This window comes from Saimiri boliviensis, chromosome 4 (assembly GCF_048565385.1).
Source record: "Saimiri boliviensis isolate mSaiBol1 chromosome 4, mSaiBol1.pri, whole genome shotgun sequence".
In the NCBI taxonomy this organism is placed as follows: domain Eukaryota; kingdom Metazoa; phylum Chordata; class Mammalia; order Primates; family Cebidae; genus Saimiri; species Saimiri boliviensis.
Window position 1 is genome coordinate 40,431,663 of NC_133452.1, and position 24,555 is coordinate 40,456,217.

A 24,555-nucleotide genomic window follows, 5' to 3' on the forward strand; every position below is an offset into this window, starting at 1 on the left:
CTACTCTAATTTTCCTCTATGGACTCTCCCTTCCCTTTCTGTTTAATAAGATTGATGCCCTGAATTCTAACTTTGGCCCTCATCTCTTTTTTTCTCCTCCACATTTACCTTGGTGACTTCATCCATTACTATGACTTCGTTTAACTGTATGCCCAAAACTCTGTCTTTCATATATTAAGCCTGGGTATCTCTAATGGGTTCCAGACTTCCACTTCTAATTGCTTCTTGAATAAATATTGTATAACACAGAAGCACCTTAAATTTGAAGTGACAACAATTAAGTTCATCTCTCGCTAAACTTGCTTTTCATTTCATCTGAAGTCACTGTCATCCACTCAATTGCCCAGGTCAGCAGTCTAGAGGCCTCTCTTATTCCAGATATCCTCTAGATCATCAGTTCCATGAGTCTATTACTCTCTGTTTCCTGACTTTCTTGTTGCTACTATTTTCATCTGGTCACTGTCATATTTTATCTGGATTGTCAGAATATCCTCTTAACTAAAGATCTTGTCTCCATGTTTTCTTATCTGGTGATTTTTCCACACTGCAATCACAGTGATGATCCTATGAACATGTCAAACCATGGCCTTCTCTTGCTTGAAAGTATACACTAGTTCTCAAACACAGACAGGATGAGTAAGTCCTTAGCATGGCAAGGAAGAGCTACATTATGTGCCCTCCCCGACCCTCACCACCACTGCACTTACCCCTCCAACTGTACCTGCGGCCACTGCTTTTTTGGCATATAATGCCATAGCCACGTGGGGCCATCTGAAGTTCTCAAATTATGTGGATACTCTTTATCATTGCTGGGACTTCTTATTTGCAAATCCTTAAGTCTAGAGTGTTTATTGGGCTAGCACTTGTTCATCTCAGCTATTATTTTAAACGTCACTTTCTCTGAGAAACATTCCTGATGCCCTAAAACTGGCTTAAATGCTCCTTTTAATGCATCAAACACGGGAGGCATCCAATGACTATTTTGAATGACTGAATGAATGAATGCATGTTCCAGGAAGTATAAATGAAAACGGTCAGGTCTTTTGCAGATGAAAAAGGCCAAATTTCACATGTAATTGCAGAAAAATGGTTAGCAGGGCAAAATGATTTGTCGTATTTTGCCGTTGACTTAAGTAACGTAATCCTCCTTTATTCAACCATCCAAAGGAACCACCATTTTTAGCAATAAAATACCATTTCATGTTTAACAGTAGCATTATGAGAGATAATGGCTTCAAGATAAAACAATTATCTATGAATTGTAACTTCAAATCATTCAGCAAGGTGTCATGCTGATGAGTAAGTGTTAACTGGGGAGTATTTTAAGAACATATTTTATATTTATAGAGATGAATGTGCCAAAAATACAGGGGATCATCAACAATGACTTTCGGCATTTTGCTTTTGCAGTAAAATCATTGCATAATGAATTATTTTATGTAACCTAAATAATTAATAACTGAATTAAAATCCTTAAAGCCAATGATCATTACTAAAAAGAGTTCAAAAGCATGATTTTGTTTCTCTTATACCTGTAAGTCTACATTTCTTCAACAGAGAAAGTAAACATCTTAATCTTCTCTGTATGGTCAATCTTGTCAGTCTTTCACTGGGTTGCTGACATACTAAACTTGTTTTTTGACTCAAATGTCCTGATTAGGTCCACAAACACACAACACATAAATCAGGAGCCTCTTTTTGAAACTTTTTGATATATCCTTTTCATATGACTTTCCTGTCTGCTTTGAAATAGTCTACATAATATTTTATCTTATGCAGAAATTAGCCTTTAGAGAAAATTTCTATATTTTGGATACCTAATGAGAAGTTTAATTATATTCTCAAGAGTAATATGTACTAGCATCTCTTCAATAATGCATTAGAATATATTAGATTTGTTAAGTTTTTTTTTCACACTGGAAACTGTTGGTATACATTCCTTTCACAAAATCAAATGAATATAACATTAATATTATAGTATCTCAGGCCTAAGGAGAGAAATTACTTAACCTAACTTTCTTGCCATACAGGAATGCCTTCTATACTTTCCTTGAGACATCATTAAATGCATGAATTCTTATAAGACAGCTTTTTTCATCCTGTGAAGTTTTTCCTTACGGTGAATAAAAAATTTTGCATTCCAATTTTCAGTAAGTGATCCAAGTTTTGCCTTCTGAAGCTATGAAAATTAAGTCTAATTATATTTTCCTAGGGAAGGTCCTCAAATGTCTAAGAATACTATTACTTCCTAAATCATTGTTTCAAGCTAAACATTTAGCGATCTTAGTTACTCAGGGTTTCTTTCAAAATATAGTAGATTATAAGTCTCTAGCTGTGATTTGCAAATATATCAAATGTACTACCCTGCTTGATTTGGATCTTATACAAATAGCAATGCCCTGTGTTGGCACCTGGTGAATCTGTGATCAAGTAAGGACTCTTACTTCACATGAATTCCTAATCTGTGTCATTTCCTCTGTTCTTTCCCCTCAACACTAGAAAATAAGCTCCTAGAGGGCAAGACCCATGCAGTCTTCATATTCCTAGTACCTACCATAGGCCATATACCTGTATATTGGAAACATAATTAACAGATGCCGCAGGAATGAACAAACAAGTGAGCTTACTAAAGTTCAATCCTTTTCTATTAATCTCATCTTGTTAACTGTAATTTATAGTTTCATCTATCAGCATCTTTTCCCACCATCCAATACATTCGATAATACTTTCAGCTTATGTTACCTGAATATTTGGTAGATCTCATTCAAAGCATTTATAGATATTTGGAACACAACAAGGTCAAATACAAAGCTCGTGCCTCATCATTGGAGATATCACTAGCGCCTACTCTGGGTCACATTTTTTAGCAATGTATATGCCCATAAACCTATCAGCTGGATAACATCTGGCTCATATTTTCAATCTTGTGTGTAAGGATACCATGAAATAGCTTATCAAATGCCCATTTAAACAAACTATTTTAATCATAGATATGGCGTCTACTGTTTTATGACTTAAGTTATTTAATTTATCTAACACCAGTTCATCAACCATAGAAGAAGAAATAATCTTGTCTACCTCATAAGTTTATTGTAACAATAAATGAGAAAATCTCTGTACAGTGACCAGTCCTGGTCCTGGTACATACACACTTTTGGACACATGATAGCAGTATTTTTGCTGAATTTGAGGTATGATATATCACATTGTCTGATAAACGTGGTATTTTACTGGGATTTAAAATACTAGGGTCTCAGATATGTAAACAGTAAACCTAGCACTTAGTTCAATATGTGCTGTTTTGAGTGAACTTATTTTTTTTTTTAATTTTTTTGGGAGTTATGGGGCCTGTGTTGACCAGGCTGGTCTCAAATTCCTCAATCCTCTTTTCTTGGCCTCTGAAAGTGCTGGGATTACAGGCATGAGCCATTGCACCTACCCAAGTGAACCTATTCTGATTCCTATAGAGCACTGTTTATTTTTTCCACAGTTGACATGTATTTGTTAAGTAAGAAATACTTAAGTTTCATTGGAGCTCACAATCAATCTGTTTTCTACATTTTACTTTCCTTTATAAAATCTGGAAAGACATTTTATTGCTTTCTATCTGTGACACATTTTATATTCTCACAATTTCTCAAGTGTTTTCCATACATGACCCTTCGTCACTTTTGCAGATTCTGTCATGACTGTAGGATGTAATTCACTTGAGCTTTCAAAATCAGACTCATTTAATGAACAGAGTGTGTTTATACTCTCTCACCATCTGGAGAAAGCAGTTTGTAGTGGATTTGAAACTTGCTTCTAATTCTTTTGGCCAAGGTTCTATAGGTTGCTTACATTTTCTTAGCATTAATTTTTAGAACTTTGTATAATGCTAATAATCACTATTTTGGCTTGTTAGGTAGATAAAATAAGTTTACAAAACACCTTCAACAGTGGATTCTGGTTACAAATCTGTCTATTTACTGAAGATAGGGTCACCTTATTAAATGTTTCAGGCAACAGCAATGATCAATTACAGAGATTTATTTTCTTATTTTCTTATTTAAATAAGAATTAGAATGAAAATAATATTTTCACAAATAATTTTTTCTTTAAAAAGTTGTTTGAGCTAGCTAAGGCTTCAATATTCCTATGTGAAAAATAAAAGAAATAATTCTGATTATAGGGTGTAGTGATGATTAAATGAAAATATCTTCCTTCTGTATCTATCTCTCTATCTATACTAGTTAGTGTTAGTTCACTTAACCTCCTCCTCCCCCCTTCGATTCAATATCACATAGGTTTTATTCTTCAAAAACAAAGTTTTCTTAAGGAGCAGCAGTCACTGAGCTATTGATAATAACATGCCTATGTATAGAATTTATTAATGCCTCTGCTGAAGCAACAATTCTCTCACAAGTATCATTAGGTATGATGAAGAGCATAGTTACAAAATGATGTGGGTTTCTTTGAAATGTTTAGTTTGTAAAGCTTTCTATAGTTTTCTTTCCTATGTACTTTATATTTTCAGAGAAAGGTGTGAAGAAAAAGAAAAACAAGATAAGTGAGTGCTCATCTTCAAATATCAAGTTGGCGGTTAAGGCTTGCCATGATCTGAACATTAGTGTTCTCCAAAAATTCCTATGTTGAAATCCTGTCTCCCAGTATGATAGTAATATGAGATGGGGCCTTTGGGAGTTGATTACATCATGAGGTTGATTACATCCTACCCTCATGAGTAGGATAAGGGCCTTTACAAAAGAGACCCCAGAGAGCTATCTAGTACCTTCCAACATGTGAGGACAAAGAAAGAAGGGGTAATCTATAGCCAGGAAATAAGCCATCCCCAGACACTGACTTTGCTGGAGCCTTGAACTTGGACCTCCCAGCCTTCAAAACTGTGGGAAATAAGTTTCTGTTATTTATAAGCTACCTAGTTCATGATATTTTGTTACAGCATCCTAAATGGACAAAGGCAGTAAGAAAATCTAGCATAGCGCTAGACATAAAAATATTTTTTATATTTTTTGATTATTATCAACTGATCAGTTCTTCAACTACAAATGGTAGATAAGGTGTATGGTAATTATCATCTTTATGATCACCATTATCATAATTACTTTTATAAAGCACTAAGTAATGTTCTAAGCCTTTCATTGAGTATTTCACAGAATCCCTACACAAACTCTGTGAGTGGCCACTATTATTATTTTCATTATATAAATGAAAAAACTAAGACCTCATTAAGGTTTAATAAATTGAGTAGGCTCACACTGCCAGCAAAGGGTGAAGCCAGGCGCTTCACCCTTTGAGTCAAGGCGCTTTGATGGCAGAGTTCATGCTCGCTACTATACCAAGGATGAGGTCATTGCACTGTGTAATGGATAGGATATGAAACTGAGATCCATATTACACATAAAAGAGAAATCAGTATGCTTCAGTTTCCTCAGTTACAATGTGGGAGTAATAACAGCTATTTCTTATATGTCTCATGAGGCCATTTCAAAGATGAACAGAGTTGCCTAAATTCAAAAGTTGTAAGTTCCATGAAAGAAAATAGAAAAATTTGGAGCATAACAGTTTATACCAGCTGTGTTTGTTTAATGGAGGTATTTAATTTTTTTACTTTATCTAGGGATTTCTCAGAAAATAGACATGCTTTTAGAATTTTTTTTTAATTTTAATCCTAATCAAAATGAAATTAAACTGCATCCTTTATAAATGCTTCTAAATTAATCATATAAAGCAAACATAACTGTGCTAAAGATGCCAGTGAAGATTACATAAGAAACATGCATTTAATTCTTTCTTAAGAATGTATATAGATGAACCTCTTCCTCCCAAATTACTTGTTGAATTCTTCAGGCAAGCAGATGATGGAAAAATAGTATTCTAAAGCAAGATAGTAATTATTTCTGGAATTCATGGATGGCTAATATTAGTTATTTATGTAATCAATAATGTCATTTCTGGTTCTGTTTAAGGTGAAAAATGTGTATATGATCCCGTCTTAAATGCATCTGCACTCCCACCCCACTCTCCACAATTAAGTATATGATTAATTTAAATATCCTGATTGAAAGAGGATAGCTTTAGGAAGCTAGGAATAGAAAGAAGTTTTCTGAACATGCAAGAAATGTTTTTCTTACACTAACCATCAGCATCATACTTAATGGTGAAAGACTTAAGGCAATCATATTAAAATTGAGAATAAAATAGAAAGCTGATTAGGAAGACAAAAAACATGAAATTATTAGTATAACAGATACAGCTTTTGACAAGTAAAAACACAATTGTAATATTTGCAAATAATAGTCTTGTAGCCCGGGTGTGGTGATTGACACCTGTAATCGCAGCACTTTGGGAGGCCGAGTAGGCAGATCACTTGAGGTCACGAGTTTGAGACCAGCCTGGCTAAAATGGCGAAACCCTGCCCCTACTAAAATGCAAAAATTTTCCAGGCATGATGGCAAGTGCCTGTAATCCCAGCTACTTGAGAGGCTGAGGCAAGAGAATCACTTGAAACCGGGAGGTGGAGGTTGCAGTGAGCCGAAATCATGACATTGCACTCCAGCCTGGGCAACAGAATGAGAATTCCTCTTAAAAAATAATAATAATTGTAAACATAACAATAACTGAATCAATTGATAAATATCTAGAACTAAAATAAAAGTTATTGGATATCAAATATATGTAAAAACACCTATTCTAATAGTTAAGGTTTACTGATAATGACCAGTTAGTACATTTACTATTTTAAATGTAAGATCATAGAAATAATTTTAATATAAGAAATACATGCTTGATTAGATGACTTTAAAACAGTTTACTGTAAGACATAAAATGTCTGAATGGAGAAGAGTGACTAGTATAAATATAGCAATTCTTTACAAATTGGTTAACTTAATTCCAATCAAAATTCCAGTAACATTTTTTGGGGAAGAGATTGAAATAATCAATACAAGGTCAGCTGGAAGAATATTCAAGAGCATTTAGTTAATTAGAAGAGAAGAGAACTAAAGGACTTTGTTTTACCAGATATGATAATATAAAATGAAGGTAGGCAGAACATTGTAATAAGAACTAAAAGGTAAGTAAAACAAAATGGATTCTCCTGAAACATATCTTAATACGAATGAAATAAATTTGTATGTGTTCAAATACAATAATGTTTCAACGGGAAAAGGAAATATTAATCAATATATGTTTCTTTACAGTGGTAATATATATTTGAAGAAAAATTACCTCCTCATACCATAGTAATAAGTGGATCTAAAATTAAATCATAAACATAATAGTAAATACTATGGGATGTCAATATCAAAATATCTCAGTATAGAAAGCCATGTGCCAGGGTAAGATCACCATCAGAATAAATGAAGTTAGAGAAACACATTGCTCCAAGGATTGAGTCCCAAGAACACCACTATATACATTTCAGAGTAATGAAGAAAATTGAAAGTAGCAGCCATTGAATTTAAACATCGTCAGAATGCCATGGCCTGGGAAGCAAATTGAACAAAGGGTTTCAAGAAGAATGGGGTGATTTACGATGGCAAACACTGCTGATAGATCTAGTAAGGTGAACACTGGTGGTTGTACATTAGCCATTAGTTCCAGTATAGAAGAACAGGTGATAGCCTGCTTTTAGTAGTTCCAGAGAAATGGATGAAGAGGAATTACAGACGGGACAGACGCTCTCCACTGTATGGAAGGAGAAGAATGATGTGGTTACTTAGAAGGGGAGTGGGTCAAGAGAGTTTGTTTTTGCTTTTAAGGTTAAAAAAAAAAAAAGTGGCAATAAAAGAGGGAGGATAGATTAGCCAGACTGATGTCATCAAACGGGAGAGGGGTGGAACATACGAGGAAGCTGTGATCTTTTCTGGAAACAAGAATAGTTCATCAAAAGTAATAAAAAGAGTCATAATAATTGGGCACGGATGCAGAAAAATGAGTATATACAGTAGTGGGAGCTTGTGTTACCTCTCTTCCAATAGCTTCTAAATTCTCAACGAAATAAAAGGCAACACCATCAGCTGAGGATAATGATGGGAGGGGCTGAGAGGAAAGGTTTAGGCTTGAGGATGGAGGGGAAGGTATGAATCGATCACCTAGGAATGTGGAAAAGAAAACGGATGAGAGAAAAGTGGCAAGACTGCAGAGCAACACAAAGGGTCCATTTGAAGAGAGTGAGCGTAAGTTTCAGGTGAGATTAGAGAGAACAATTGTCTTTTTCTACAGCCACGTTCAGCTTAGAAGGTGCAGGGATGGAGGAGATAATAGGATTCTCACGGTGTTGGAGTTCAGGTGAGTAAAAAATAAGTGAAGGAGTAGCAAGGGAAATGATCATTGCAAAGCAGCAGTACTAATGAAGGATCATGACTATTAAGCTGGTTACTAGAGTGAAAGCATGAGCTAAGAAACAAGGAAAAAGTGTGTGCATCAATTGTGAGATTACACACGCTGAAGTATTTAGAAGAAGCGAACTAGAGAGAAAAGATACGGTGTTTTAAACAAACAAACAAAAAAAAACAAAAACAAAAACAAAAAAAAAAAAAAAAAAGGATCCATCAAATGGAGACCAGAGAGGCACGAGGAACTGAAAGCTAAGAGTATTGAAGAGTTAAGTTTATGGACGTTAAAATCACTAACGATTATGACGGAGTAGTGCTAGGGAAAATGACAATGAGACAGAGAAAATCGGCAGGGGTGTGATGGGGAATCTAAAGGTTAGCAGATGACTTCAACAAGCACAGAGAGGGAAGCATGAGGGTCAAAGCTGGGTGCTGTAGAGCAGTGTCTCCAATGCTTTTGGCACCAGGGACTGGTTTCATGAAAGACAATTTTTCCACGGCCTGGGGTTGGGGGATGGTTTTGTGATGATTGAAGCAAGTTACATTTACTATGCACTTTATTTCTATTATTATTATATTGTAATATATAATGAAGTAATTATACTACTCACCATAAAGTGGAATCAGTGGGAGCCCTAAGCTTGTTTGCCTGCAACTAGACAGTCCCATCTGAGAGTGATGGGAGACAGTGACAGGTCATTAGGCATTAGATTCTGAAAAGGAGAGTGCACCCTAGATTCCCCCACATGCGCAGTTCACAATAGAGTTCGCGCTCCTATGAGAATGTAAAGCTGCCTCTGATCTGACAGGAGGTGGAGCTCAGGCAGTACAGGAATGCCAGGAGTGGGGAGCAGCTGTAAACGCGAATGAAGCGTGCTTGCTCCCTCACCTGCCGCTCGCCTCCTGCTGCGTGGTCCGGTTTCTAAAAGGCTGTGGATCAGTACTGGCCTGTGGCCCAAGGGTTATGAACTCTGCTGTAGAGGAGGATGGATAATATGAAACTGGCAGTGAGGGGCAGGAAAACCTGTCCCACCTTCAGACTCAGGGGAGTGAAGAGAGTGAAAGAAAGTGATGGCTACTGCAGCTGGGTGCAGCGGCATTTTGGGAGGCCAAGGCGGGTGGATCACCTGAGGTCAGGAGTTCGAGACCAACCTAGCCAGCATGGTGAAACCCCCATCCCTACTAAAAATACAAAAAATTAGCCAGGTGTGGTGGCCTGAGCCTGTAGTCCCAGCATGGGGGAGGCTTAGGCACAAGAATCGTTTGAACCTAGGAGGTTGCAGTGAACAAAGAGCACACCACTGCCCTCCACCCTGGGTGACAGAGGGAGACAGCATCTCAAAAAAAAAAAAAAAAAAAAAAAAAAAAATGATGGCTATTGCTTAGGAGGGCTGCTGGGGTAGGAGCATGCAGAGTGAGAGTGGGTTTTAGTCAGAGCAAGACTAAATAAAAAAATAACATTGAGGGAAGAGGAGGGTTCTGCAGAAGATTTTTTGTCTGTTTTGACCATGAGCTCCACAAGGCTCAGTGGAATGGTTTCAGAAGAAGAGCAGAGTAGGGAGATGGGCTTAACAAAGATGTCCACAGCTGTGGGCAGATTACAGTTTAGGGGACAAGTGGTGACAAGGGCGACCTAAATGTCTTACAGTGACTACAATAAACAGGGTGAAATGCATGATTTTCTGCTTGTTCTAATGCAGATAGTGGTGGTAGAGTGTCCAGGGTGCTAGCAGGAACATTAAAAAAATAGAAGCGGCCTCAATTCTAAGGGAAATGAGTAAATTATGGGACAGCCGATGAAAGATTTGTAAAGATTTTAAGTAATGTCTAACAACATAATACAACCTCATGATAGGTAAAAATGTAAAAGACATGAAACTTCATTAATGGTGTTATATAAATCTTATTCATAAACACATGTAAAAATTGGTAGGAAATACTTAAAATACTAAATTTTTATCTTATGTTGCATTTGGGGTGACTTTGTTTTCTTGATTCTTTCCTGTAATTCCCAAATTTCTTATAAAAAGTTTATTTATAGGAAAATAATCAGAAAAAAAAGGTTCGTGTAATTTTTAAATAGGTGTGTCTTCTGGTGCTCTTGTAAGACGCTGTGAAGATTCTATTTCTTGACATGAGCAGTGGTTTTCCCACTTATTTTTTCATTGCCTTTTAAAATGTAGAATCTGTGAATATGTTTCCCTTGCATATTTTATTTCACACGCACGGTGTGTTCCCTTGCAGTTTAGCCGGCCTCTGCATTGGAATTCTGAGCATGTATAAAGAGAAATGAGCACGTGGACCTTGTTCAAGAAACGCTCAGAGGACTACCTGGCATATCGATGTTTCAGGGTCACACAGGCTGCTGTGTCCATTACACTGACATGGAACACAGGTGCCCAGGGTCAGTCCAGGGCTGCGGCCACCTGGTTCAGAACGCAGTCGATAAAATCCTGGCAAGCATGCCTGAAAGAAAAGGAAGTCAATTAGGACAGCCAAATTAGAAACCTTGCATTAGCAACGCTTGAGCTCTACAGTGGCTAAAAAGGCAGACTGGCCTTCCCATACCTACGGCATGGGCAACATTGCTTACAAAAACAGGTGCCCATGTTGATATCTATTGTGTATTTCTTTCTGGTCTCTAAGGTGTTCAGGTGGCATCCATGTGTAATCAGACTTCAGCCAAGGAAAACTTTTATCTGTAGATACAACTCAGCCTGAAAAAGTTCAGAAGAGTCTTTTTCTTGAGAAAAGAAGTTTGTTTTCAAATAACATTGTCATATGGACTAAAGAGAATTCCAATATCCTTAACACCTAAAATCTACTTTTATAGTGCTTGATGGATAACAAGTAAATGTTCAATGAAACACAGCAAAAAAATTAAATAAGAAGTGTTACAGATGCATTGTTTATACTGATATAATTTAAAGACTATAACAGTAAGAAATTCAAAATAACAAAAGCTCTATATGTCTTGGGACTATACACCACCATTAAAATTTATCTTTCCCTGATATAATTTTTTTCATTTTGCAATAAAAATCTGAAAGCAAACAGAAAACTTCTAGTGAAGCTGACACATGCAAAATCAAGACTTCCATCTTCATTTGGGTTTATTATGAAAATGTATCAACGAACATCCCTGGCTTTCTGAAACGTAGGCCACTGTTGTGGAATGAGGATGAAGATGGTCTTTTGTTTCAGGTTCTGCCCTTTCTTCATATATAGCTGCAGACATTGCTTGATTTATGAATAAAATGTAGGAGTCAGTTTTTCAAATCCCAGGGAAGATTATAAGGGGATTATTTTACCACCTTGGTTAAGTAGGATTTTTTTTTTGTTCACTGAAAAATCTTATGCCCATTGATGAAACGAAAGTGACTGCTGACTAAGCAGGAAAAAATATCAGACTCAGAACTTTCTAGTGCCTCCAAATCCCTTTGGTTCTGGCCTAGGCAGTCCAGAGAGGAATATACAAAGAGGCTCCTTATAAAACGATCTAGCTTAAGAGCCAGCACTCTCCTTGTTTATTTTGATTTGGATAATGCAGAAGTACCTCAATTAAGCACTTAATCAAGAGACTCTCTGGTTTTATCATAGCCTAAAAGAAATTCTAATGAGATTTAATAATGCCCCAAATTCGAGTGAGCTGATAAAGAAAACTGAGAATAGTATTCAAAATATTTTGAGTCTTATTTGTTTTATGGTGGATGTAATCATATCATTTAATGAAGTTTATACATATTATTTAAAAGCAAGGTTCATTTTTGCAATTATTACTGAATAAGTTCTGGAAATGATGGTCAAGGAATTCATTGAGGCATAACTGAAGAAACAAACCAAGATATATTTAAAAGTGGTTCATAGTATGGGTTATTCCAATTCTTTAGCAAGCTGACCATTGAATAAAACTGAATTTTCTGTGCATGGATTTCATCCTTCAATACTTATATAATTACTGCTATATTATTGACGTACTATAGGTACATGTGTGTGTGTGTGCGTGTGTGTGTGTGTGTGTGTGTGTGTGTGTGTGTGTGAAAAGTGAAAAACTCTAACACCTTGAGAGGAAGTTTCTAGCCAAGCAAAAGTTTAAAATAAGTCTTAGAAGAAAAAGAAAGATAAAAAGCAATAGTTGGGCAGGTGAGGTGGCTCATGCCTGTAATCCAAGCTGTTTGGGAGGCCGAAGCCGGTGGATTTGGCCTGAGATCAGGAGTTCAAGACCAGCCTGGCCAACCTGGTGAAACCTCATCTCTACTAAAAATACAAAATTAGCTGGGTGTGGCGGTAGCTGCCTATAATCACAGGTACTCAGGAGGCTGAAGCAGGAAAATCGCTTGAAGTGGGAAGGCAGAGGTTGCAGTGAACTGAGATCACACCATTGCACTCCAGCCTGGGCAATGGAAGGAGACCTGTCTCAAAAAAAAAAAAAAAAAAAAAAAAAAAAAAAAAAAAAAAGGAAGCAATAGTCTTCACTGAGGAATCATAGAAAGGTTAGTGTTGTAGACCCATACGTGAAGGTGGGCACTAAGGTGAAGTCTACTCTAATGCATAACACATTTTTCTAATTACTGTGACTTTTACCTGGACAGGCAGCCTGACACAATAGAAAAACACCCGTGGAAGTCTGTGGTCCAGTCTATCTCTAGAGGAGGTGGAATCAATTCCTTTCAGGGAAAGTTGAGGCCTGGGTTTGTTTTAAAACTCTTAGGAGAGTCTAACAATTAGGGCGCAACATCACCTACAAGCTCCTTATTCTCAGCTGTGCATGAGGGCATATGGACAAGGCAGGACGTAGCGGCTCACGTCTGTAATCCCAGAATTTTGGGAGGCTGAGGTGGGTGAATCAGTTGAGGTACGGAGTTTGAGACCACCCTGGCCAACATGGTGAAAGCACATCTGGACTAAAAATTCAAAAATCAGCCAGGCATGGTGATGTGCATCTGTAATCCCAACTACTCTGGAGGCTGAGGCCCAAGAATCGCTTGAATCTAGGAGGTGGAGGTTGCAGCGAACTGAGATCCAGCCACTGGACTCCAGCCTGGGTGACAGAATAAGGCTCTGTCTCAAAAAAAAAAAAAAAGAAAGAAAGAAAGAAAGGGTATACAGACTCTTTGGTACTATAAAAGGAATGAATATGAAAGCTTTGATTTTATGTTAGTTTTGTCTGAGAGATATAGGCAAGTTACTTTGAGACAGTTTCCTCATCCCACCAATGAGCAGGTGTGTTAACTCAGATGACTTCTAAAATGTCTTTCAATTCTAACATTTTAGATTAGTTTTGATTAATTTTGTGTCCTGATGGATTGCATTTCTATGAGGTAGGAAAAAAAGGAGAGAGAGAGAGAAAAAAAGAGAGAGAGAGAGAGAGACAGAGAGACAGAGAGAGAGAGAGAGAATATTTGACAATGCAAAAATTAGAAACTTAAAACAGGTTAAAAAAAACACAGAAATTCTCTTTTCCTTGATCATTTTGTACTATTCTTTCAATTAAAAAAAATTTAGGATGGTTTTCAATATTGAAAGTTTTTCCTCTTGGCAAACTGAGACAAAGTTCATGAGAATGATTATGTTTGAATTGGAAGAAAAAAGTTACTTTTTGAGTTCCATCTAAAATTCTTTCTGAAATACAATGGTGAATTTAAAAAAAGGAAATAAATACTTTCCTGAGTTCCTCTTATCCATTTCTACTTTAATTAAACTTTTCCAAAGTTCTCTTCCCCAGTGTTGAAATTATTCATGTTTCAAATTTCTTCTGCTCTCCTCTTTATTTTCATAATATATTGTTTCATTAAAACATTAGATCAAATTTACACAAAAATGTGGGAGGGTAGAGAGGAGAGAATGAAACAAAGATAGTAGAAACCCAACATATCCCAGGTTCAGGGGTGCACACCGCATTCCTTTCTTTCTTCAGTGTTTGATAATAAAAATAGACACTTGTGCTGAAGCTCATAAAAACATTCTATCTTGTATCTTTGCATGGATTTCACAATCAGGCAAACCTGAGTTTAATTCATGTTCCATCACTTTGTATGTTGTAAGGTTCTGAATATTGTGTGCCTCAGTTTCCTCACCTGGAATGTAGGAATATTGTATAGTCATGTGCTGCTGCAAAATGACATTCTGGTCAATGATAGGACAACATATACAACAGCGGTCCCATATGATTATAAAATGATATTTTTATTGTACCTTGTTTTGTTAAAATACACAAATACTTAGCATTATGTTACAACTGCCTACTGTATTCAGTACTGTACCAGTAACGTGTTGTGCAGGTTTGTAGCTTAGGAGCAATAGGCTATCTCATGTAGCCTAGGCTTGTACAACCTACAAGCCTAGTAGGTTGTACCATTTAGGTGTGTGTGTGAACACTCTATGATGTTTGCATAATGAAGAAATCACCTAATTACACATTTCTCAGAATGTATCCCTGTCGTTAAGCATCACATGACTGCAAAACATAATAGTTGAGTACAAGTTTACTTAGGTTTTGGAAACAGACATATTAAGGTTTGAACCGCTCTGTAGGTGTGTGATCATGAACCTCAATTTCCTCACCCCTAAGATGGGGATCATAAATTATAGTCGATGATGTTGGTGTAACTATTAGAAAATGTGGTTGGGATGGTACCAGAGAGAGTAAGCACTCAATCAATGGTAAGTTAGGTTTTTTATACAGTTGTTCTGAGGATTAAATGAATAAAGTATGTTTAATACATACATAAATCAATAGGTTTCTGTATTTCAAATAGTTTTTTAGATGTAATTGCTGGGAATAAACTAAAAATTAAGACACCATGATTATTTTAAGTTGTATTTGTAAACAAATTATATATAACTTACCCATGTTATGTTCCTTAACACTTGTCTGTACATGAAAACAGACTTTGGGTCTCCCGTGTACAACAGAAGTGATAAAGGATGGATGTGTGCATGTGTAAGTAAGTAAGCCTTTTTTTTTTTGCATTTTGCCTTTTGAGTATTATGAGTTGATAATAGGTAAAAATTATTTGGAGATTTTAAAAAATCAGTTTTAGTAGCCATAAGGGACAGCTTCTGAGTGGTAACCCAATAGAAACCAGCCATTCAGCTGTGAGCCTGAAGCCCTATTAAAATGTGGGAAGAGCGGATAGAGGCTGAAACTATCAAAACGTGACCTGGAGATCGTTGACAAATTTCTGATTTCCATGTTACTGCAGAGAGCTGCATATACGATGCTGAATATTTTCCACTTTTAAAAAAGAAAGTTGTAAATAAGAATGGTATCTGCATACAATCTTTTAACTGCATATAGTGTAGTTTAAGTCAGTTTGGGCAAAAACCTACATCTAATGTAACTTCAAGACAGGTTAAATAAAGTATAACAGACTCAATGGCTCCAACACTGAGAAATTGGGTGAGGAAATGGTGTCCTTTGTTTGACTCCTGAAGGTACTCTGTCCCCTTCTGCAAATAGTAAATGATAATCATCAGGTATTTCTAGAACTAGAGTTTTTAATCACCAGGGCCACAGTGTCATTACAGTGCAGGTAGCAGGCAAAGGCTAAGTGTCTTTACAACTGGCTACATTTTAGTAGTAACTAATATTTAATTTTGTTTACTTGCAGTCATACTGTGGATAAAAGCATGAAATAAAATAGCCTGTAGATGCAGTTGTCTCTAGAATATCATATGTTTTGTAAAAATATTGTAGAAAAATTGCTTTGTGTATTCATGACCCAAAGCACATGTTACTTGAATGGGATGTATTATTTCAAAACTGTCCTTAGCTCTTGCTTTGATGATAAAATTTTATGCCTGGGTAATTACACTTAGGAATGAAGATGAATTATAAATAAGATGTATAATGGATTAGAGGCAATGGGTTGTGGAGGACACCTCAGATACCTTATTATGAGAGATAGGCCTTTATTTCTGTAATCTCTCTACTAAGGTATTATTGTAATTACTGTCTGTAAATAGATGCTTAAGCGAAAATAATGGGACATAGGTAAAGCCAGTAATGCAGATGACAATTTGTACATATTCTTAGTTTTTTTAATTTTCATTTATCATTTGTTTTATTTGCGCTAATTTATATTTTTATATAATGATGGAACCCGACTAAAATGAATGGGAAAGCATGTATTTGAATGTACTATTCAAAAAGTCTATCAATCATAAGAAGAAAAGTTTTTAACATTTAAAATGTGCAATGGAAGGTCAGTTGCATTAAAATAATTTGCTATTCTATTAACATTTTTTGTTCGCAAGTGAACAGTATTATTTGAAATAAATGCAGAAAAAATATAGCTGTAATAACCTTCTCTTCAAGATATCTAAAGGTCAAACTTGATTACTTACTGAATATTTCTACAGCAAAATAATATTGTAGAATCAGAGAATTTTAGAACTTCAACTCAATCTGTTCTTTCATAGGTTTGATAGCTATATAATAACTAAGCCCTACAGCAATTAAGAACATTGACCAAGTGCACAGAGTTAAAAGTACAACCAAACACTCCTTGGGATAAAGGAAATTCCATCTCTTGCCTAGAAAAATCTCACATTCTTTCTGTCCTCTATTTTAAAATCTTCAATGCTCACTGGAAAGGTCGCCCATTTTAGATGTGCCACACGGTCTCATTTTTCACCCATACTTGATATGTACCTATGTATATTGGAAAGAGCGGTGCATATAAGCTTACTGGTGTGTGTATAAATAGAAGTATGTAGGAGTTATGATTTAATAAGGAGATGGATCACTTAATTATTTATTAGCTCAAAATGGACACATGTAAATAAACATTGCCCTTCAGAGAAGTCACAAGAAAGGCTAGAAAATTATTCTAAGCATATGTCACAAAGTAGTTGCAGTTATTCTATAATTTTTTTCCTTGAACAATGCGAAATCCATGTGATGGTAACTAAGCTGAATGGCATGTCAGTTTATAATGGGTTTTTAAAAAAATGTTTCCATTTAAATAAATCCTTACAATGTATAGGTAAAAACCCAAGATTTGTCAAAACAGAGCAAGTACCCTGTCCAAGTAGTGCAGCTAGGTAAGATTCACTGAAACCAAATTCCTTTTTCTTTTCATGATGCCATGTCCCTCTCAGGAAATTTATACTCATTATTTTTAAGTTTCACTTCAGTTTTGACCTAGTGTTATCTGTTTCATGTATCATACTTAATAAAACTTTTCAAATCCTATTTACAAAATAAGATGTATAAAATCATTTATGATTGAATCAATATATGGGTATATAACTAGTTATTACATTAATAATAACCATTGAAACTTACATCCACTACATGCCAGGCACTATTATGAATCCTTAACATTCATAGCTCATTTAGTCTTCATAAGACTGTTAGGCTGTAGGTTAGGGAGATATTAATAATATCTAACTGGTATGCTGTGGGCACCATCCAGTCTGACTAAGGAGAAAGAATCCCAGCTGTAGGGCTAGAGCAGTCCTGGAGGGCCCACGCATGGCAGGCTTCAGACTGTGGGGTCTGTGGGATAGGTGAAAGGATGGTGCCAGTTACTCAGGGAATTGGTGTTTACCCGCTGAAGCATAAAGAGGTGTAGCACCCTGTGCAGGGTATTAGCCTCACTAGATGGTAAAGGTGAGATTCAAACCCAGGCAAGTTTCTCATCCATGCATTCTACCTCCCTTAAATCGTACTGTTACTATTAACATTTCATAATTATAGAAATTCAATCAACTTTCAGAAGATGAAGATTCTAAGAAATCTGACAATTCTGAAGGCAGACAGTGAATATCCCAAAAAGTTTATTAAAATGCAGTTTTAAAATTACTTTTAAAATGCAAAAATAAAACCAAAAAGTTTTACAAATGTAATGACTGATAGCACTGTTGTAATAAATATATGTCCTTCTGAGAAGCTTATGTTTAAGGGAACAGCCTGCTATTTAGTGTACAAGTTTTGTCATGTTCTACATAAGAATGTTTCAAAACCCAGTATAATCCTATCTTATAATCACTGCAGTTTAAATGTCTCTAACTCTTCAGAAGTGATCTGAGAAAATAGATCAGTCGTAATAAATGGGCTTATAAAACCATTCTTAATTCCTGACTGTTAATTTTTTTTTCACAAATCTTTAAATTTTTTTATCAATCATTTCCCTTCAGGTGTGATTTGTACTAAGGATCAATAACATTATCCTCTTGCTACTGTGTCTCATACTGTGAGTGAAAGATTAAATAAATTAGGTTAATATATATGTAGCAAAGGTACTTCTGGGAGTATTTCCATTTAGCTCCTGAAGTGAGTTGAGGTTAAGCAGGTTAGTAGGAGCTAGCTTACCTCACAGGACAAGCCGGAATAGCCTAGGGGACAATCACATTTTTCAATCAAGTGAGCTGGAGGAGTCGCTGCTGTTCTTCGTCCTTGTTCAGCTACCTCCATTGAGATTTCAGAAATCCTGGAAACAGCAAGAATATACTTAGACTACCATGACAGTCAGCTAAGGTCACCTAGTAAACACTCAACCCGACAGCAATATCCGTCTCAGGTTTTTGTTAACCTCCAGTATGTTCTATTGTGCTTTTAATTGGCAAATAATAATTGTACATAAGTTGACCCTTGAACAACATGGGTTTGAACTGCATAGGTTTACTAATATGTGGATTTTCTTCCACGTCTGCTACCCTCTAAGACAGCAGGACCAACCCTTCCTCTTCTTCCTCCTCCTCTTTTGTCTGCTCAACATGAAGACAATGAGGATAAAGACCTTTATGATACTCCACCTCCACTTAATATATTTTCTCTTCTTATTATTCTTTTTTTATTTTTTTACGTTTTTTTGAGACAGAGTCTTATTCTGTCACCCAGGCTGGAGTGTAGTGGCATGTTCTTGGTTCACTGCAACCCTGCCTACCAGCTTCAAGTGATTCTCTTGCCTCAGCCTCCTGAGTAGCTGGGATTACAGGTGTGCACCACCACGCCCAGCTAATTCTTGTATTCTTATTAGAAACAGGGTTTCATCATGTTGGCTAGGCTGGTCTTGAACTGTTAACCTCAAGTGACCCACTTGCTTTGGCTTCCCAAAGTGCTGGAACTACAGGCGTGAGCCACTGCACCCAGCACTTGTTATTTTCCTAATAGCATTTTCTTTTCTTTAGCTTACTTTATGATAAGAATACAGTATATAATACCTACATAAATATGTTAATCAACTATGTTATCATTATGACTTCTGGTTAAGAAGAGGCTATTAGTAAAGTTTTAAAGGTATCAAACGTTACATGTAGATTTCTGACTGCACAAGGTGGGGTTAATGCTCCTAACCCCCATGTTGTTCAAGGGTTAACTATATTTATTGAAACAATATAATATGTTGATATACAGATAAGTTGTGGGATGATTAAATCAAGATAATTAACATCATTTTGAAGCTGTTTAAATTTCCAGGGCTTATATGCCACATCTTAATATTGCATTTTTGCTCCCTCAAATGTTCAGATTCCATATTAGCAAAATATTCATATAAATCATAAGAAGTTTAGTAAACTGGATGTCTGAAATCATATTGAGAAGTTATTAAAAAGAGTTTTTCCCCACTTTTTAAAATGTGAGTAGCTTCAGGTAGACAAGGCCAGTTAATTAGACATTTATATTCTTGCAAACAGACAACCCAAGGTCATTCCCCATTGGATTATCTCTCATAGGCACTGGTGAAATTGCTTTTAATTTACTACTGTCCCCAATTTTTCTTCCCAATCTTCTGAATGTCCTTGCAAGAATTTTAAAAAACCACCTAGAAAATAATGATCGTACATAATCTAATACATTGATTTCTTTCTGAGGATAAAGAATGCTCCAAAATAATATTTTCTTAAATAATTCCTTCAAGTAATTTAACTCACTTTTTCTGTTGGTGAAAAAGTCCTTATAATTGAAAAGAAAATCATAATTGAAAATAACATATTAATATCCCTTTTTATTAATTTGAAAGTATACATTAAAAATATATGTAGTCCACAAACTGGGACTATTTCATGGACTAACTGGTAACACAACCATGTTTTGCAAATAAATTTTAAAATGAGACAATGAATGGTTTTGTTTGAATAAAAGTTACCTCCAGTAGCTTAAGGATTTGAATCATAAACTTTATAACGAGCACAGGTAGGTGTTACTGAAACTGAATTATGAATGCATGTTCTGGCTTTGGTAGCATTGTAATATGCACTCTAAAGACTGGTCTTGATGAAACACACATTCGATTAAAATTCAGGCTTCACTCTCTGCTCCTTATAGTATACACAGTGGTGGTGAGCTGTAAACAAACTACTACCCTCCTGCAAGAAAGACTTCTCCCTTATGTTCTCTGGACTCTCTGAGGAGTAAGAAGGTAAAGTGGTGTTTGTGGAAGAGTCTTTGCATTGGCATCTCCATGGACTTTCCTAGCCTGAGGAGCTACTGGCGTCATTCTCCTTTCTCTTGCACATGAATGCACATAACAGACCAGCAAGTGTTTACAAATCAAGTGAAGCTTGAATGGCAGCAATAACAAATATTTTTGCAATACATCATTTTTTTTTTCCAGGGGATTAGAGAGCAATGGCTTTGATTGCATCAGGGATTTGGCCAAACTCCAGCCTCCATTTAAATAAATATTGATTTGTGAAAGTTGCTATTTCCTTAAAATAAACTTTATAAAAGAAAAGAACAGCAAAGAAGAAAAAGATAATGCCAGCACTGATACAATGTACCAAGTTCAAATCTCAAACCACATATTAACTCTTAAACTCTCTCCTGTTGAGATTAAAATTTATAATTGAATAAATAAAGACACAGGGTTAATTACTTTAGGGGGACTATTGAAACCTTTCAAAAAACTTTGCCACCATTCCGCTGCCTTACAAAATCAAATACTGATGACATGCCTTATTTGTTCTTGCCATTGTGAGACTATTAACCTAATTTTTACTGAGATTAGAAAAAATGTGTTCTAAAGTTTCAAAAAAAAATGGTCACTTAAACCAAAGAATTTCATTTAGTGAGGTATGTAAAACAGTGTGATAAAAGAAAAAGCTAGACATAGGGCGAAAAAAGACAAAGTGTCACACTGTAGGAAGGTGAAATTGGTGTGAGAGAGGCAAAGAAAGTATAATTAAAGGTGCATGACAACGTTGTTTCCATCAGTTCCACTAACAAGATGTTCTATTTACTACCAAACCCTTTCACTGCAGTACAGAACAATTTGCAAAATAATCTATTTGCAAACTCATGAAATTACCTGCTATTTTCTGAGACATGTAAATCTGCTATGGCTTCTGGCACATAATTTACATTTGATATTCTAAAATAATTAACAGTATAGCTGACAGTGTTTTTTACATATATGCTTTTTAAAAAATTATTTCATATAAAAAGAATCTCCATTTACAGTGAGAAATATCAAAAGAAAACCAAAGGAATACAGATATGAAAGTGAATTTTGGTCCTTGATTTACTCTTTTACTAAAAGTCCCTACATCAATCAGAAAAGTATTATGGATCTGCTGCATGAAATAAAAGATTTTCTGCTGTCTTGTGTGCTTGTTACAGTATAAACACTTGCAAAATGGTATTTTTATATTCATTAGTTGGCCAACGAGAGACTTCATAATGTTTTTGTTTTGTTTTCCTAGGCAGGTCTAATAATCTATTATATAAGACTATTTACAAACATATATTGATTCTATTTTCTTATAGAACATTACAGAAACTGAAATGTAAGAGAAATTGAGATCTTGTATATGAACTCAGCCTGTGGTATGAAACTTACCTACATCTGTGTGATTTCTCATTTTATCCCATTGAATAAGGTGAACCTTCCACTCAAGGACCATGATCATGAGGGGTCATGATGTGGAAGTCTCTGGGTTCCTCTATTAGTTATTCTCTCTTTATTTATATTTTAATATTTTCTTCATTACTAATCCTTCCCCATGGTCTATAAACATATTCTTTCAAATTAAACAATTATCTCTTTACTTTTGACAGTATGTTATTCCTTCTTTCTATGATTATATTCATGGAAAATAACAGTTTACACTCATAATATCGGGCTCATGTGTCACATTCTTTCTTTAAAAGTTTGAGATTATTTCTGCCCCAGGACTCCACTGAAACCGGTATCATGAACGTTACCAGTGTGGTCCTAAGTGTCAGACCCATCAAGCCTTATTTTAATTGGCCAATTTGAGTCATAAGAAAACGCAGAATACTCCCTTGAAGTATTCCCATCGTTTAGGTTCAACAACACTGCATTTGTTCTTGCTGTTCTGTGTTTTTCTCAATGTGATTCAGAATCATTTCTCATCATGAGGCATAGGGAAAGTGACAACATCATACGGCACACTGGGGCGAACAGACGAGAATGCTCATGACTGGAGGAGACTGGACCAAATTGGCTCTCCCTGGTTTCCCTGATGGGTGAAGATGGTCACTTTCTCAGCACTCTTATAATCCATTTATAGCACAACAGTTAATTTTACCTGACCTATAGTACATGATCTCCTGAATTTATGACTAGCACCTTAAACTCACTATGTCTGCAGTGAATTTCATTTTTCCCCCTTAAACTTGCTTCTCATGCTATTTTTCTTTTCTGAGGAATGTCAGTAACTTCTTCCAAGTCACATGGAGGGAGCCTGTGGTTTGTCTTCTATCACCATACTCCAAAACCAGCCACTTCCCAATCTTCCTTATCTGATAGCTATAGGTCAATAACCTTCCCTGTAGACTCTAGAATAAGAGCTTGAATTTTTTTAAATTATACTTTAAGTTCTGGGGTACAAGTGCAGAACATGCAGGTTTCTTACATAGGTATACCCATGCCATAGTGGTTTGCTGCATCCCTCACTGTCATCTACATTAGATATTTTCCTAATGCTATCCCTCCCTCCCCTATATCCCCACTCCCTGCTAACTGTCCCCTAGCCCCCCACCCTCTGACAGACCCCACTGTGTGATGTTCCCCTCCCTGTGTCCATGTGTTCTTACTGTTCAACACCCACTTATGAGTGAGAACATGCGGTGTTTGGTTTTCTGTTCTTGTGTCAGTTTGCTGAGAATGAGGTTTTCCAGCTTTATCCATGTTCCTGCAAAGGACATAAACTAATCCTTTTTATGGCTGCATGGTATTCCATGGTGTCTATGTACCACATTTTCTTTATCCATTCTATCATTGATGAGCATTTGGGTTGGTTTCAAGTCTTTGCTATTGTGAACAGTGCTGCAATAAACACACATGTGCACATGTCTTTACAATAGAATGATTTATAATCCTTTGGGTATAAAAGTTTGAATATTTTATATTATGGTTTACCTGCTTTGTCGCATGATATTTCCGTAAGTAGCCTTGATAAGAATGTAATGAATATCATACAGTATATCCAAGAAATCTTCTCGGGTCACAGTTCTATGTACTCGAGGATCATCCCCATAATATTTCCATTCTTTCTGTTAACGAGAAGGGAAATCACTCCGACAAAACTGAATGCAAAACCATGGGCATCTTTGCCCCAAACAATGAAAAGCTTTACCTCTGTCATTTCAATTTCATGCCTTGTCAATTGGCCAATCAGAGGAGCAGCTATATGTCTGACGATAATTCTAGCATGAGTAGGTGTCCCACCTCGAATGATCACTTGAGGATTATATCTAGAGAAACCCGTTTCTTCTCGAGCCTCGAAATAGATTGCATACTTGAGTTTGCCCCCATAGGCTGTCAACTGACAAAATAAAAAGAAGAATGAGGAATTGGATAAATCTCTAAATGGTGTGATTGTAAAAACAAGATTTTATCTTGCTCTTGCTTGACATCAAAGTTCTTGTGCTTACCTTCTTTCCTTCAAATTGTTCTGGAAGTTTCCAATAAAACGGTTCCAAATGGAGATCTTGCCTTACCAGGTCCATGTCAGCAATAATCTCTGGATGTTGAAAAGCAATGCCCTTGGTGGTCGTGTGCTGCAGAGCCTCGTCTACTAGGGGTAGAATGGTCTGCTCAGCCTTCAGAGTCACCTGTAAGGGGCCAAAAGACAGCAGAAGGCTAACTTTACGCTTTTGGACATTTCTTTAAAACTAAGTTATGAACTGCATGTCTCTCTGCAGTCCCTCTCCCCATTCTCACAAGCGGCAGAACTCACACGTAGTGGGCAAGCATGGCAGGACATAAATCTTTTGACTAACTCACGCAGTGAAAACCAC

General features: G+C 36.1%; 1 protein-coding gene across 7 annotated transcripts in view; it reads right to left on the reverse strand.

The window, feature by feature from the left end:
- The window catches only part of LAMA2 (laminin subunit alpha 2), a 625,652-nt gene that overhangs the window by 183,084 nt on the left and 418,013 nt on the right, over positions 1–24,555 (reverse strand). For all 7 annotated transcript variants that reach the window (XM_074397494.1, XM_074397493.1, XM_074397490.1 and 4 more), the window contains 5 exons: positions 24,190–24,369; positions 23,892–24,080; positions 23,675–23,808; positions 18,661–18,778; positions 10,671–10,805 (listed from right to left, as the gene is read on the reverse strand). In XM_074397494.1, the coding sequence (XP_074253595.1) occupies positions 10,671–10,805; positions 18,661–18,778; positions 23,675–23,808; positions 23,892–24,080; positions 24,190–24,369 (756 nt within the window). The remainder of the gene's footprint in view (positions 1–10,670; positions 10,806–18,660; positions 18,779–23,674; positions 23,809–23,891; positions 24,081–24,189; positions 24,370–24,555) is intronic.